The following is a 12,319-nucleotide window of genomic DNA, read 5'->3' as shown; positions in this document are numbered from 1 at the left end:
TTATCAAATTTTTGGCACCAAGCAAATGGTCGTTTTCCAGTCGGGACTTTGACAGCACCATAACACTGAGACTGTTCTGGTCGAGGTTTTAGATGACATCCACTTAAACCATGATGATGGTAAAATTTCACTTTTGTTTCTGCTGGTTCTCAGAGCTGTTTTTGACACAGTTGACCATGGCATATTACCGGACAGACTGGAAAACCGGGTGGGACTTTCTGGTTTTGTCCTAAAATGGTTTAAATCATATTTACAGGACGGAGGCTATTTTGTATTATTGGTAGCTGCATATCTGTCCGAACAAAAATGAGATGCGGAGTGCCTCGGGGGTCCATAGTAGTACCTCTTTGTTTAACACATACATGCTCCCTCTAGCTCAAATCATGGTAAGCAACAAAATATCTTATCTTAACTCAGATTTATATAACAGTGTCGTCAAGTAACTATGGTACCACACAATCACTAAAAAACTGTATTGAAGAAACCTCTGATTGGATGAGCCAAAATTTCCTCCGGTTAAACACAGAGAAAACTGAAATAATTGTTTTTAGTGCCAGAAGAGAATGATTAAAAGCCCAGTGCTCACTTAGAATCCCTGTCTTTACAAACCACAAACCAAGCCAGAAATCTTGGTGTTGTGATTGTCTTCTTAAATTTTAACTGCCACATTAAGACAATTACAAAGTCAGCCTACAACCATCTTAAATATACAGTGAGAGTTAAAGGGCTTACGTCTCAGCAAGATCTAGAAACACCTGTCCATGCATTTAGTTTTAGTAGGCTAGCCTACTGTAATGGTGTTTTCGGAGGTCTCTGTAAAATAAATCCTTCAGACAGCTGCAGCTCATTCAGAATACTGCTGCTAGAGTCCTGACTAAGATCAAGAAAGTAGAACACATCACTCCAGTTCTCAGGTCACTACACTGGCTTCCTGTCCATCAGAGGATTGACTTTAAAATATTACTACTGGTTTATAAAGCACTGAATAGTCTAAGGCCTAAATACATTTCCGATCTCCTGCTGCATTATGAACCTTCCTGAGTTCTCAGGTCGTCTGGGGTGGGTCTGCTTACCGTCCCCAGGGTCAAAACTAAACATGGTGAAGCAGCATTTAGTTACTATGCTCCACATATCTGGAATAACCTTCCAGAGGATCTGAAGTCTGCCCCAACTTTAAGCTCTTTTAAATCGAGGCTTGAATCTTTTCTTTTTGCTGTAGCTTTTAATTTGAATCTCCTTGCTCTGTAAGTTCTCGTTGTCATATCTATTTTTGTGTGATTTTATTCTCTTATATATTCAGAAATTTGATATTTGATTTTTTATATCTTGTTGTATGTAAAGCACTTGGAACTGCCTTGTGTTTGGAAAGTGCTATACAAATGAATTTGCTTGCTTGCTTTGCTGGGCCATTCATGAATGTTTCTGAGTCCTGTGGATGCTCATTCAAAGTAGCCGGAGGTTATATCAATGAAGTCAACTACTTCAGCAAAGACTATCTCTGCTCTGAGGACCATCTTCGCCAGAAACTGCTTACCAGAACAAATTGTGAGTGTAAATGGGCCACAATACACATCAGAAGAATTCCGACTGTTCATGAAGAAAAATGGCACCAGGCATTTCAAGTCAGCTCCTCACCACCCAGCAACGAATGGGTTAGAAACAGAAACACAGAAAACCTACAGTACAATACAGGCCCTTCGGCCCACAAAGTTGTGCCGAACATGTCCCTACCTTAGAAATTACTAGGCTTACCCAGAGCCCGCAAACACGAGGAAATCTGCAGATGCTGGACATTCAAGCAAAAGTACACACAAAAAATGCTGGTGAAACGCAGCAGGCCAGGCAGCACCTATAGGAAGAAGTTCAGTCGACGTTTTGGGCCAGAACCCTTCGTCAGGACTAACTGAAAGAAGAGATGGTAAGAGATTTGAAAGTAGGAGGGGGAGGGGGAGATCCGAAATGATAGGAGAAGACAGGAGGGGGAAGGGATGGATCTAAGAGCTGGAAAGTTGATTGGCAAAAGGGATACAAGGCTGGAGAAGGGAGAGGATCATGGGATGGGAAGCCTGGGGAGAAAGAGAAGGGGGGAGGGGAGCCCAGAGGGTGGACAGCAGACAAGGAGTTATAGTGACAGGGACAGAGGGAGAAAAAAGAGAGAGAGAAAAAAAGGGGGGGGAATTAAAAAAAATATTAAATAAATAAATAAGGGATGGGGTGTGAAGGAGAGGAGGAGCAATAACTGAAGTTAGAGAAGTCAATATTCATGCCATCAGGTTGGAGGCTACCCAGACGGAATATAAGGTGTTGTTCCTCCAACCTGAGTGTGGCTTCATCTTGACAGTAGAGGAGGCCGTGGATAGACATATCAGAATGGGAATGGGATGTGGAATTAAAATGTGTGGCCACTGGGAGATCTTGCTTTCTCTGGCGGACAGAGCTTAGGTGTTCAGCGAAACGATCTCCCAGTCTGCGCCCCTCCTCCCCTTCATACCCCATCCCTTATTTATTTATTTAATATATTTTTTTGGCCTTTTTTTCTCTCTCTCTTTTTTCTCCCTCTGTCCCTCTCACTATAACTCCTTGCCTGCTGTCCACCCTCCGGGCTCCCCTCCCCGCTTCTCTCTTTCCCCAGGCTTCCCGTCCCATGATCCTCTCCCTTCTCCAGTCTGGTCCCTTTTGCCAATCAACTTTCCAGCTCTTGGATCCACCCCCTCCTGTCTTCTCCTATTATTTCAGATCTCCCCCTCCTACTTTCAAATCTCTTACTATCTCTTCTTTCAGTTAGTCTTGACGAAGGGTTCCGGCCCAAAACGTCGACTGTACCTCTTCCTATAGATGCTGCCTGGCCTGCTGCATTCACCAGCATTTTCTGTGTGTGTTACCCAAAGCTCTATATTTTTCTAAGCTCCATGTACCTATCCAAAAGTCTCTCAAAAGACCCTATCGTATCCGCCTCCACCACCGTTGCCGGCAGCCCATTCCACGCACTCACCACTCTTTGAGTAAAAAACTTAGCCCTGACATCTCCTCTGTATCTACTCCCCAGCACCTTAAACCTGTGCCCTCTTGTGGCAACCATGTCAGCCCTAGGAAAAAGCCTCTGACTATCCACACGATCAATGCCTCTCATCATCTTATACACCTCTATCAGGTCACCTCTCATCCTCCGTCACTCTAAGGCGAAAAGGCCAAGTTCACTCAATTTAGCTGAAAGATTTATGCAAACATTCAAGAAGTCCATTAAAAAGATGGATAAGTAGGACATTTTTTTATGTAACGCGCTGTAAGGATTCACCACTAATGAAACGGCTTCTCGGTAATGTTTCACTGCTGAGGTAACAGTAGGGTCAATTACGATAGGGTAGCAGCAATGTTTGGGTTATGGCTGGAGATAACAGGACTGTGGTCTGCATGTTAGCCAGAGACTGTTGCTCTGTCTTGTGAATCTGGAAGGAGACTTTTTGCGGTCTTTGCTTGAGGAGAGTTGAAGAGGGAAGACACGTGTGGAGACAGCTGTAGACCACCGGACGGAGTGGACTGGGATCTGAGGATCTGAAGGTTGGCGACGCTTGGATTTGATCGATGGTGGAAGAATGGCGACTGAGTGAGCTCCAACATGCACTTTTGACTTTTCCTTGAAATTAGCCCTTTTTTATTTTCATTACTAACCCTATATTCAGATTAAGATTCATAAAGTTCAATCATTTAATTGCATATGGTGTACCGTCTGATATTTTGCATTGTGGGTTTGTAACTGGGCGGTACATTACACAGCATCCACACAAACGTGATTTCTCAGTTTAGTGGGGCCAGAGGTGGTTTTCCCCTAGATGAACACGAGCCGGCCGAGCCTGAGGGTTACATTTACAGCACAAGCTGGTTGACTTCCTTTTTGTTCGTATATTGGAACTTTGTTCATGCGATGACAAATCATGAGCAGGAATCTGAGATATCCCATAGACCTCCTGAAACCAGATCTACGGAGGGAAGTGTAGAATAAACAGTTCAGCCTGTTGCCAAGTGAAGCAGCAAGGAGCTTTGAGATTGGACGGATTCATCTCCTTACAGGCAGCCAGAAAACAAAGAGATCCGATAAAACTCATTTAAAAAAGACCATCGTACACCCAATGTGCAGAAAACATCATACAGACAATAGAAGGAAGCAAATAGCATTCAGAATTGAAATTTTCAAAAGTGAGTCCACTGCCACAAAACTAGTCATCGTTGTAGCCAATCCAGGAGCCATTTACTTGCAGGCTGCAGCCTCAGTTTGGCGTGGAGATGAGTAAATCTTGTGGAGCAGTGGGCTGAACTCCGGCCTGCCACTCGCCTCCAGCCCTGACAGCCTGACCTTTTCAATCTGCCCCGGTGCTAAATCGGCCTAACAGTGGGTCGATCCTCACTCTCGGACCTGGGCCCTTCCACTTAGCTATGCTTTCGGGCCTGGAGCTCGCTGACTCTATTCGGCCCATACCCGACTTTCTCAATTTGGCCCCGTGTTCAATTCGGCCAAAACTCTGCTTGTTCCTCACTCATGGGCCTGAGTTCTGCCACTTTGACTCTGCCTCGCTTCAGTTCTGCCACTTCGAATCACCTCTACGCCTGCTCCAGCAGCCAAGCATGTAATTAATAAAGTAGTACCATAGTGCAGTCTCTCGCGTCAAGTATGATGTTCTCCTAAGAGATTGTCAATTGATGGGTCCTCAGGTGTCTGTAGAGGCTGATCCAGGATTCACCTATCCTGGTGCAGCGTGGGCAAGAGTAAGAGGTGGCTGTGGTAAGTGGCTGGGTCTTTTGTTTGCTCAGTCTCTCCTTTTGTTGTTATCTTTGAAGTGTTTCCTTTCCCCAGCACGGGCTCGCTGGCCCTCCTTCAAGTGGGAGTAAAGGATCTGTTTTTTGGAGATGTGAGTTAGACATCGAGATGACATCGGAGTTGGTGTTCCTGGTGGAGAGGCTGCTCACATTGAGCCAGTGCCTAATGTTGCTTCAATCCTTTTATAGTCTATATCATGTAGGTGCCAACTCCATATCTGCTATAAGATCATACATTCCAGTTTTCAGTCTCCAGCTGTCCCCTCTTAATGTGAAATCGCACAGTGGGAAGTATTTACAACTGTGGCCACTAAGTGGGTATTCACTGCAGTGCAGTGGGTGGTAACTGGATTGTATGTGGAGCAAGGTGCATTTCAACCACCTCTGAAGCCTATGTATCTGTGTGAGTAACCGGTTCAGTTTCCGATCAACGGTAACCTGCAGGGTGCTAATGGCGAGGAAGGTGGCAGGCAGAAAGGTGTTAAATTTCAAGTGGAGTCGGTTATATAATTTCACACGTTGTGTACACTCTAATTACAAGTAATTAACTTGAACCTTTTTGCATGTAGAGTCGGCCCTCCTTATCCGCGAGTTCCGCATGCACGAATTCAACCATCCGCGAATCGGAAAAACCCGGAAGTTCTCTCTCCAGCACTCGTTGTTTGGGCATTGTTCATCTCATGTCTTGTTCATTCACTACTTTGCTTCTGTGGAAAAATGGCTCCTAAAAAGCAATTAAGTGGTCAAAGCAATTCCTCAAAGGCTAAGAGGAAGCTTAAAGTGCTCTCATACAATAAAGCAGAAACAAACTGATTCGTGGAAGTGTTAGTGCTAGGGATGGCTGGCTGGCTATGTAAAGCGCTACAGCCTCAAGAATTTAAAGATCATGGGAGAATCGGCATCGGCTAATGCCGAGGCAGCGTCAGCGTTCCCAGAAGAGCTACGATGGTTGTGTCTGTAATGAACATGTACAGACTTTTTTTTTGTCATTATTCCCTAAACAATACAGTATAACAACTACTTACACAGCATTTACATTGTATTAGGTATTATAAGTCAACGGAACAGAAACACTGCAGGCAATGGGGCCTGTGCTGCCCTGGGTCCTAAAGTCCACCCGCAATGAGACTGGTTAAATAAGGGACTTGAGCATCCGCATTTTTTGGTATCTGCGGGGGGTCTCGGAATCAATCCCTCACGGATAAGGAGGGCCAACTGTATTTAGCACTTCTGTCTGAAAATGGTTGCATGCAGTTATAATGGGCTGGGCTCCACTGAGGGTGTTAATGTAACCGTGCTTGATTAGTAGGTAATTAGTTTAATTATCCACTCTCATTTACAAGTGGATGTGGAAGATATGCAGAGTTTTGATCCGGTCATTTGCTTGCACACTTCCAGTCTATAGACCTGATGAAAGGTCTTTGCCCAAAACATCGACTGTTTATTCCTCACCATAGCTGCTGCCTGACCTGCTGAGTTCCTCCAGCATTTTGTGTGCAAGATCTCTTGTGCCCGGTCTATAGGATGCTGCTTCTGACATTTAACACACCCATTGTCCTCCAATCGGAGCTTCAAAAAGGTCCCCACCACAAACTTAACTGCGTTGCCATTGGTCCTGGCCATTTTTATTACATTCATAATTTAGCCAGTGTTGGTCTTTGACTTGACTAGTGAGGGAAATGCCACAAGATTACAGATTGTGTTAAAATACAAATCCCCTGCTCCTGACAACCCACAATCCATCTCACTCACCAAAGTAGTTACGTCATCCAACACAATTGACAATTCCCCTTTGTATGAATATAGTCTGTATAGGAACCATTCCTAACAATGGAGTTGTGGACAGCAATTAGATCTGGTGTGTTGGTCAAGAAAAGGACTCGCAGGATCAGTGGTTTCCTCACTGACCAGCCACAGACCCAAACTGTGAGCTGCATCCTTTAGGACTTGGGCAGTCTGCCCACTAATGATGCTACTGAAACCACACTGGGCACATTCTGTGGCTTTGCTGACATTAATGCTTCTTCCGAGTGATGCTCAACATGGCTGATCCGTCAACCGAACAAAGGTAGTAGGAGGTACCTGTTCACCAGGAGGTCTCCTTACCTTTGAACTTATGCCATGAAACTTCCTGGCATTCCAATAACCTTATTGAGAATGCCCAGAGTAAATCCTTTCCACTCTGCCCAACAGTTTGTTTCTATCAGTGGATGATAGTGATGCAAGATTCAAGCATAGGCTGAAAGTATAACCTTGAGCTGTGGGATGACAGACATCCCACCCTGCAAAAACTCATTTCAGGGAGGGAGCACCATCCATTTGCGGGAGACTCCTGGAACTTCTGGGAGAGGTGGGATGTCTGCAATAGAGTAGCTCCTTAGCAGCTAGCCAGCTAATTTAAATAAAGTTAGCTATGCTAATGAACAAATGACACCTGTTAAACTCACCTCAACATGTCTTTTACAGTCTTAACCCACCAAGGGCAATAGAAAAGTCACTGTTGCAAACAGTGCAGTGAGCAACACTGTCATTATTTTTGACCACTATTAGGCAGGGGTACACTTTACGGTAGTCTGGGGTGATGTATGTTTTATATTTTCTTTTTTTTGGAACACTCTGCCATGGCGCCCTCTCTCTCGCGTGCTGTCTCGCTTGCTTTCTCTCTTGCAAGCTCTCCCTCTCTCGCCCGTGCGCGTTCTATCTCTCTCGCTCCCTCGCTCACAAAAAATTGATTTCCGTGATATTGTATATAGTTTGCGGGCATCAGGGAGCCACTATTAATATGTGGGAGACTCCTGGAACTTCTGGGAGAGGTGAGATGTCTGGGATGACTCTCTCATTCAGCATAGATATCCAAAGATTACTGAGAATATAGTTCCTTAAGGTTGTTATAACCAGAGAGTGGTAATGGGGACAAGCTCCCTCTACCTATTAAATGCTCCGAATGGCATGCACCTCAAATAGCCTCTACTAAGCCTGGAGGAACCATTTCTACTGACAGGAGAAGGGGCAAAGGCCGGTTACTGTCACCTTAAAACCAGTCGCTTCGGGCAGCTGGGGCTCGTTAGCCATGGTTGACAGCTAATCTAGGAGAAGGAAAACTCTGCTCTCAAAGCTCCACTGCATTGTGGCTATACTTTCTCATGGGGAAGGCTTCGGGAGGAAACCCCGACGGAAAAATCTGGAGCTGGAGTCCCTAAGGCAGCCCTACATTGAGTTCAATGTTGACCGGCAACTCCTGCGATGCTTCTGGTACCAAACTGTATCGGTCTCTGCCGTTCCTTTGGGTTCATCGGATGATTGGAGAGGGGGAGCTTGCTACATGGGCGACAGTTTGCTCTCCATATCGTGCTGCCCAGGCTTGTGTATCTAGACAGCTGGGATACAATATCCATGGTCAACTTTGACCGACGGAGGCCCTCACCACATTTGAATACTGAGACAGCAGGTTGTGTTATCGTTCTCATACGGTCCACTCTCCTCTATCAGACTCCTTCCTCTCCAGCCCATTATCTTTCTCACCCACCTGGCTTCACCTATCACCTTCTAGCTATCCCCCTTCCCCTCCCCTTACCTTTTCATTCATCTCCAGTCCTGAAGAAGGTCTCGGCCTGAAAACATTGAATGCTTATTCATTTCCGTAGATGCTGCCTGACTCCAGCATTTTGTGTGTGTTGCTGTGGAGTTCCAGCCCTTGCTGACTTTCTCATGTTTATGTGTTATCATCGTGCCTGAATTCAACATCTGGGGCTGAGGTTAATGCCATGACATTGACTTGGTTTTAATCATTATAGAGTATGTGCTGCCCTTCGGGAGCACAATAACGCAGTATTAATTTTCACCTGTACACTGACAATTCCACGCTTTGCCTCAGCACGTCTTTGGGTTTCAGTGGATCCAAACTGTTTGGGAGTCTATCCAACAAATATTGGACCAATCAGAATTATCCTGAATCAACAACTCTGCACAGTTTAAAAGTGACATATTGTCTAAGAGTCACAGAATCATGTCGCACATTTTGAATTAATCCTTGCAATGCAGCGACCCAGAATCATCATGTTTTCATATGAGATCATCCAATGACTGTATAAGCATCATAGGATATTTGATCCTTCCATGCACATTTGCCAAAGCAGTCGACAAAAATATGTTACTTACAAGACCACCAACTTCTTGTAGAGATGCACAGTGAGTCACCAAACTTTTGGCCGCAGGATGAGACGTTGGATGGGTCTGCTAACCTACCTAGTATAATATGACAGATATCCAACAGTAAATAAGCTTTAAAATAACTGAACAGTCATACAAATGATTTGTTCATTGAAGATTATCACAATAAAGCAAATGCATTTTTGAGACTTGGATTTAAATAACTAAACTGCTTCCTTGCCCAGAGCCCTGTGCAAAAGGTTCGGAAAGGTGGCCAGATAAACTCTACCTCGTAATTCTGATTAGTAGTACCCAAGGAGGTGCTAAATCAGAGCATGGATAAACTCATGTAGGCCACTGGCTATGGTCCTCCCTGTTAGAGGGGTTAGCACATGTAGCAAATAACTTCAGCAACTGACTTCAGCCACCAGTCTTCAGATGCGAATATGAACTGTAAATTAAATCTAAAATGCAGTCCTAAATAATAGGTTCCTAAGAACCATGAACCACAGTTAATTGAAAGACAGCGCAGTTAATTGGAAGACCAGACAATGCTGATTAAATTCATTATTTGGGTGTCTCTCATGTGGATGCAAAGAGAGGGGTGTGAGGGTGGTATGTACTTAGACCGTAAGACCGTAAGACATAGGAGCAGAAGTAGGCCATTCGGCCCATCAAGTCTGCTCCACCATTCAATCATGGGCTGATCCAATTCTTCCAGTCATCCCCACTCCCCTACCTTCACCCAATGCCCTTTGATGCCCTGGCTAATCAAGAACCTATCTATCTCTGCCTTAAATACACCCAATAACTTGGCCTCCACAGCTGCAAGTGGCAACAAATTCCACAGATTCACCTCCCTCTGACTACAGTAATTTCTCCGCATCTCAGTTCTAAAAGGACGTCCTTCAATCCTGAAGTCGTGCCCTCTTGTCCTAGAATCCCCTACCATGGGAAATAACTTTGCCATATGTAATCTGTTCGGGCCTTTCAACATTCGGAATGTTGCTATGAGATCTCCCCCTCATTCTCCTGAACTCCAGGGAATACAGCCCAAGAGCTGACAGACATTCCTCATAAGGTAACCCTTTCTTTCCCGAAATCATTCTCGTGAATCTTCTCTGAACCCTCTCCAATATTAGTATATCCTTTCTAAAATAAGGAGCCCACAACTGCACTCAATACTCCAAGTTTGGTCTCACTAGTACCTTATAGAGCCTCAACATCACATCCCTGCTCTTATATTCTATACCTTAAGAAATGAAAGCAAACATTGCATTCGTCTTCTTCACAACCAATTCAACCTGGAGGTTAACCTTTAAGGTATCTTGCACAAGGACTCCCAAGTCCTTTTGCACCTCTGCATTTTGAATTCTCCCCACATCTAAATAATAGTCTGACATTTATTTCTTCCACCAAAGTGCATGACCATACACTTTCCAACATTGTATTTCTAAGGGAGTATTGTAAATATGGAATTGCTCTTTGATCTTTAGCCTGAATTGTCCTTCGATATTTAGCATATAAAATATCATGCAATGTTGGGTCAAGCAAACCTCCTTCTTCTGGAAAAGTCTTCATATGATTCCTGCTGTATCTCATTTTGTTGAATAAGAGAATGCTTCACATCCATCAGTATTCTCCTTGGTGACTTTGTTCATGCATCAAGACTCCCCACTGATCTTCCTCCTGGCACTTATCCCTGCAAGTGAGACAAGTGCCCTACTTGCCCCTACACCTCGTCCCTCACCGTCATTCGGGGCTTCAAGCAGTCCTTCCAGTTGAGGCAATGCAACTGCAAGTCTGTCAGGGTCCACTAACACCTCCGGAGCTCTCGGTGCAGCCTCCATCTACATCGATGAGACCCAACATTGATTAGGGGACCACTTCATCAAGCCCTTTTTCTCTATCCAACCATCCAATCACACAAAAAAAAGAGATTTCTCCTTCCCTCCTCACCTGGTTTCACCTATCACCTGCCAGCTTGTTCTCCTCTCCCCCCCACCCCCCCCTTTCTTATTCTGGCTTGTTCCCTCTTCCTGTCCAGTCCTGATGAAGGACTGTTCATTCCTCTCCATGGATGCTACCTGACCTGCCAAGTTCCTCCAGCATTTTAAATTCTACCTTGTAATCTTTCGTTACAAAGTGTACAGGAACTCCCTGTGTATTTTCCTCCTCCCTGTGATGATCCCTTTTGACTATGTGAAGAACTCTAAGCATATTTTCATCCAACATCTATGTACAGTGACATTTCAATTTGTCATGCTTTACAATAGAAATTCTTACTTTACTGGCACTTTAATGTTACTGCTCTGTCCCTGTAGCTGTGCTAGGATTAATTGGCTTAGTTTAACAAAAGTGCTGCATATTACAGGAAATGAAATAAATTTTCATGGAGTTGATTGAAAATATTTAGCAATCTGTTGTTTTACACAATTAGAGAAATTACAATAAAACATGAATTTGGCACAAGTGCACATGTAATTAATCTCATACCTGTAATGAACTGCCAGCCATGTTGCAGAGGCAGCCCCCATAACACATTTCCAGTGTTGCTGGGTCCAAAATTACTCATGTACTTAGCGGTGACACTCAGTAGTATTTTATACATCCCCATTCGTTCGAGGTAATTCCAAGGATTGACCACAGTTTTGTTACGGATGCTGACGAAACCAGCCAGTGAATCAGGGACATCGTCCCAAAGTGGTGGGTAATTACTATTTCCTCGGTCTCTCTCCTGTCTATGCGCAGCAAGATTATTTGTCAGTAGTGAAGTAAGAAGCACAAAGGCAAAGGTTTCACAAGCTAAAGTAAATCGAGCCATTTTAGGTGTCTTCGCACAGTGGTCTGAAATCCGTTTATGTATGCTCCAAGGTCTCCTCTGCTGACGTGGACATCGAGTTATCAGAAAACCAAGCTAGTTCACAAGTGTTTCATTTCCCAGCAATGGGAAAAGGTTTCAGCCTAACTCATCTGAGAGCTTAATAATCAACAAATCAACCTATGACATCGTCCTAAACAGACTTTGTAAGGTCAGTGCAAAACTAGGAAATCCATCTGAAGGAGAGTAAACATGCACCAGTTTACATTGGGGGATTGGCTGTAGAAAGAGTCAGTAGCTTTAAATTCCTAAGCTTCAACATATTGAATGACCTTCCTGGGCCATAAGGAATGTGCACCAGTATCTTTACTTTCTTAGGATGCTAAGGAGGTTTGACTAATCACTGAACTCTTCAACAAACTTTTGCAGATGCAGTGTTGAAACTATTCTGATTGGTTGCCTCATGGTTTGATGCTGTAATTTAAATAAACAAGAACGTAAGAAGCTGCTGAAAGCAACGAAATCAGTTCAATACAT

General features: G+C 44.2%; 1 protein-coding gene across 1 annotated transcript in view; it reads right to left on the bottom strand.

Moving 5' to 3' along the window:
- LOC134343104 (protein LEG1 homolog) overlaps nucleotides 1–11,785 on the bottom strand; it is a 33,081-nt gene extending 21,296 nt beyond the window's left edge. Inside the window, exons 1-2 of the mRNA XM_063041991.1 lie at nucleotides 11,458–11,785; nucleotides 8,971–9,057 (exon numbers count right to left, since the gene is read on the bottom strand). Coding sequence (XP_062898061.1) covers nucleotides 8,971–9,057; nucleotides 11,458–11,785 — 415 coding nt within the window. The remainder of the gene's footprint in view (nucleotides 1–8,970; nucleotides 9,058–11,457) is intronic.
- Between the last annotated feature and the right edge of the window lie 534 nt (nucleotides 11,786–12,319).

Source organism: Mobula hypostoma, chromosome 2 (genome assembly GCF_963921235.1).
Source record: "Mobula hypostoma chromosome 2, sMobHyp1.1, whole genome shotgun sequence".
NCBI lineage: Eukaryota > Metazoa > Chordata > Chondrichthyes > Myliobatiformes > Myliobatidae > Mobula > Mobula hypostoma.
The sequence above is the reverse complement of the archived record's forward strand: the minus strand, read 5'-3'. Positions and strand labels throughout refer to the sequence as shown.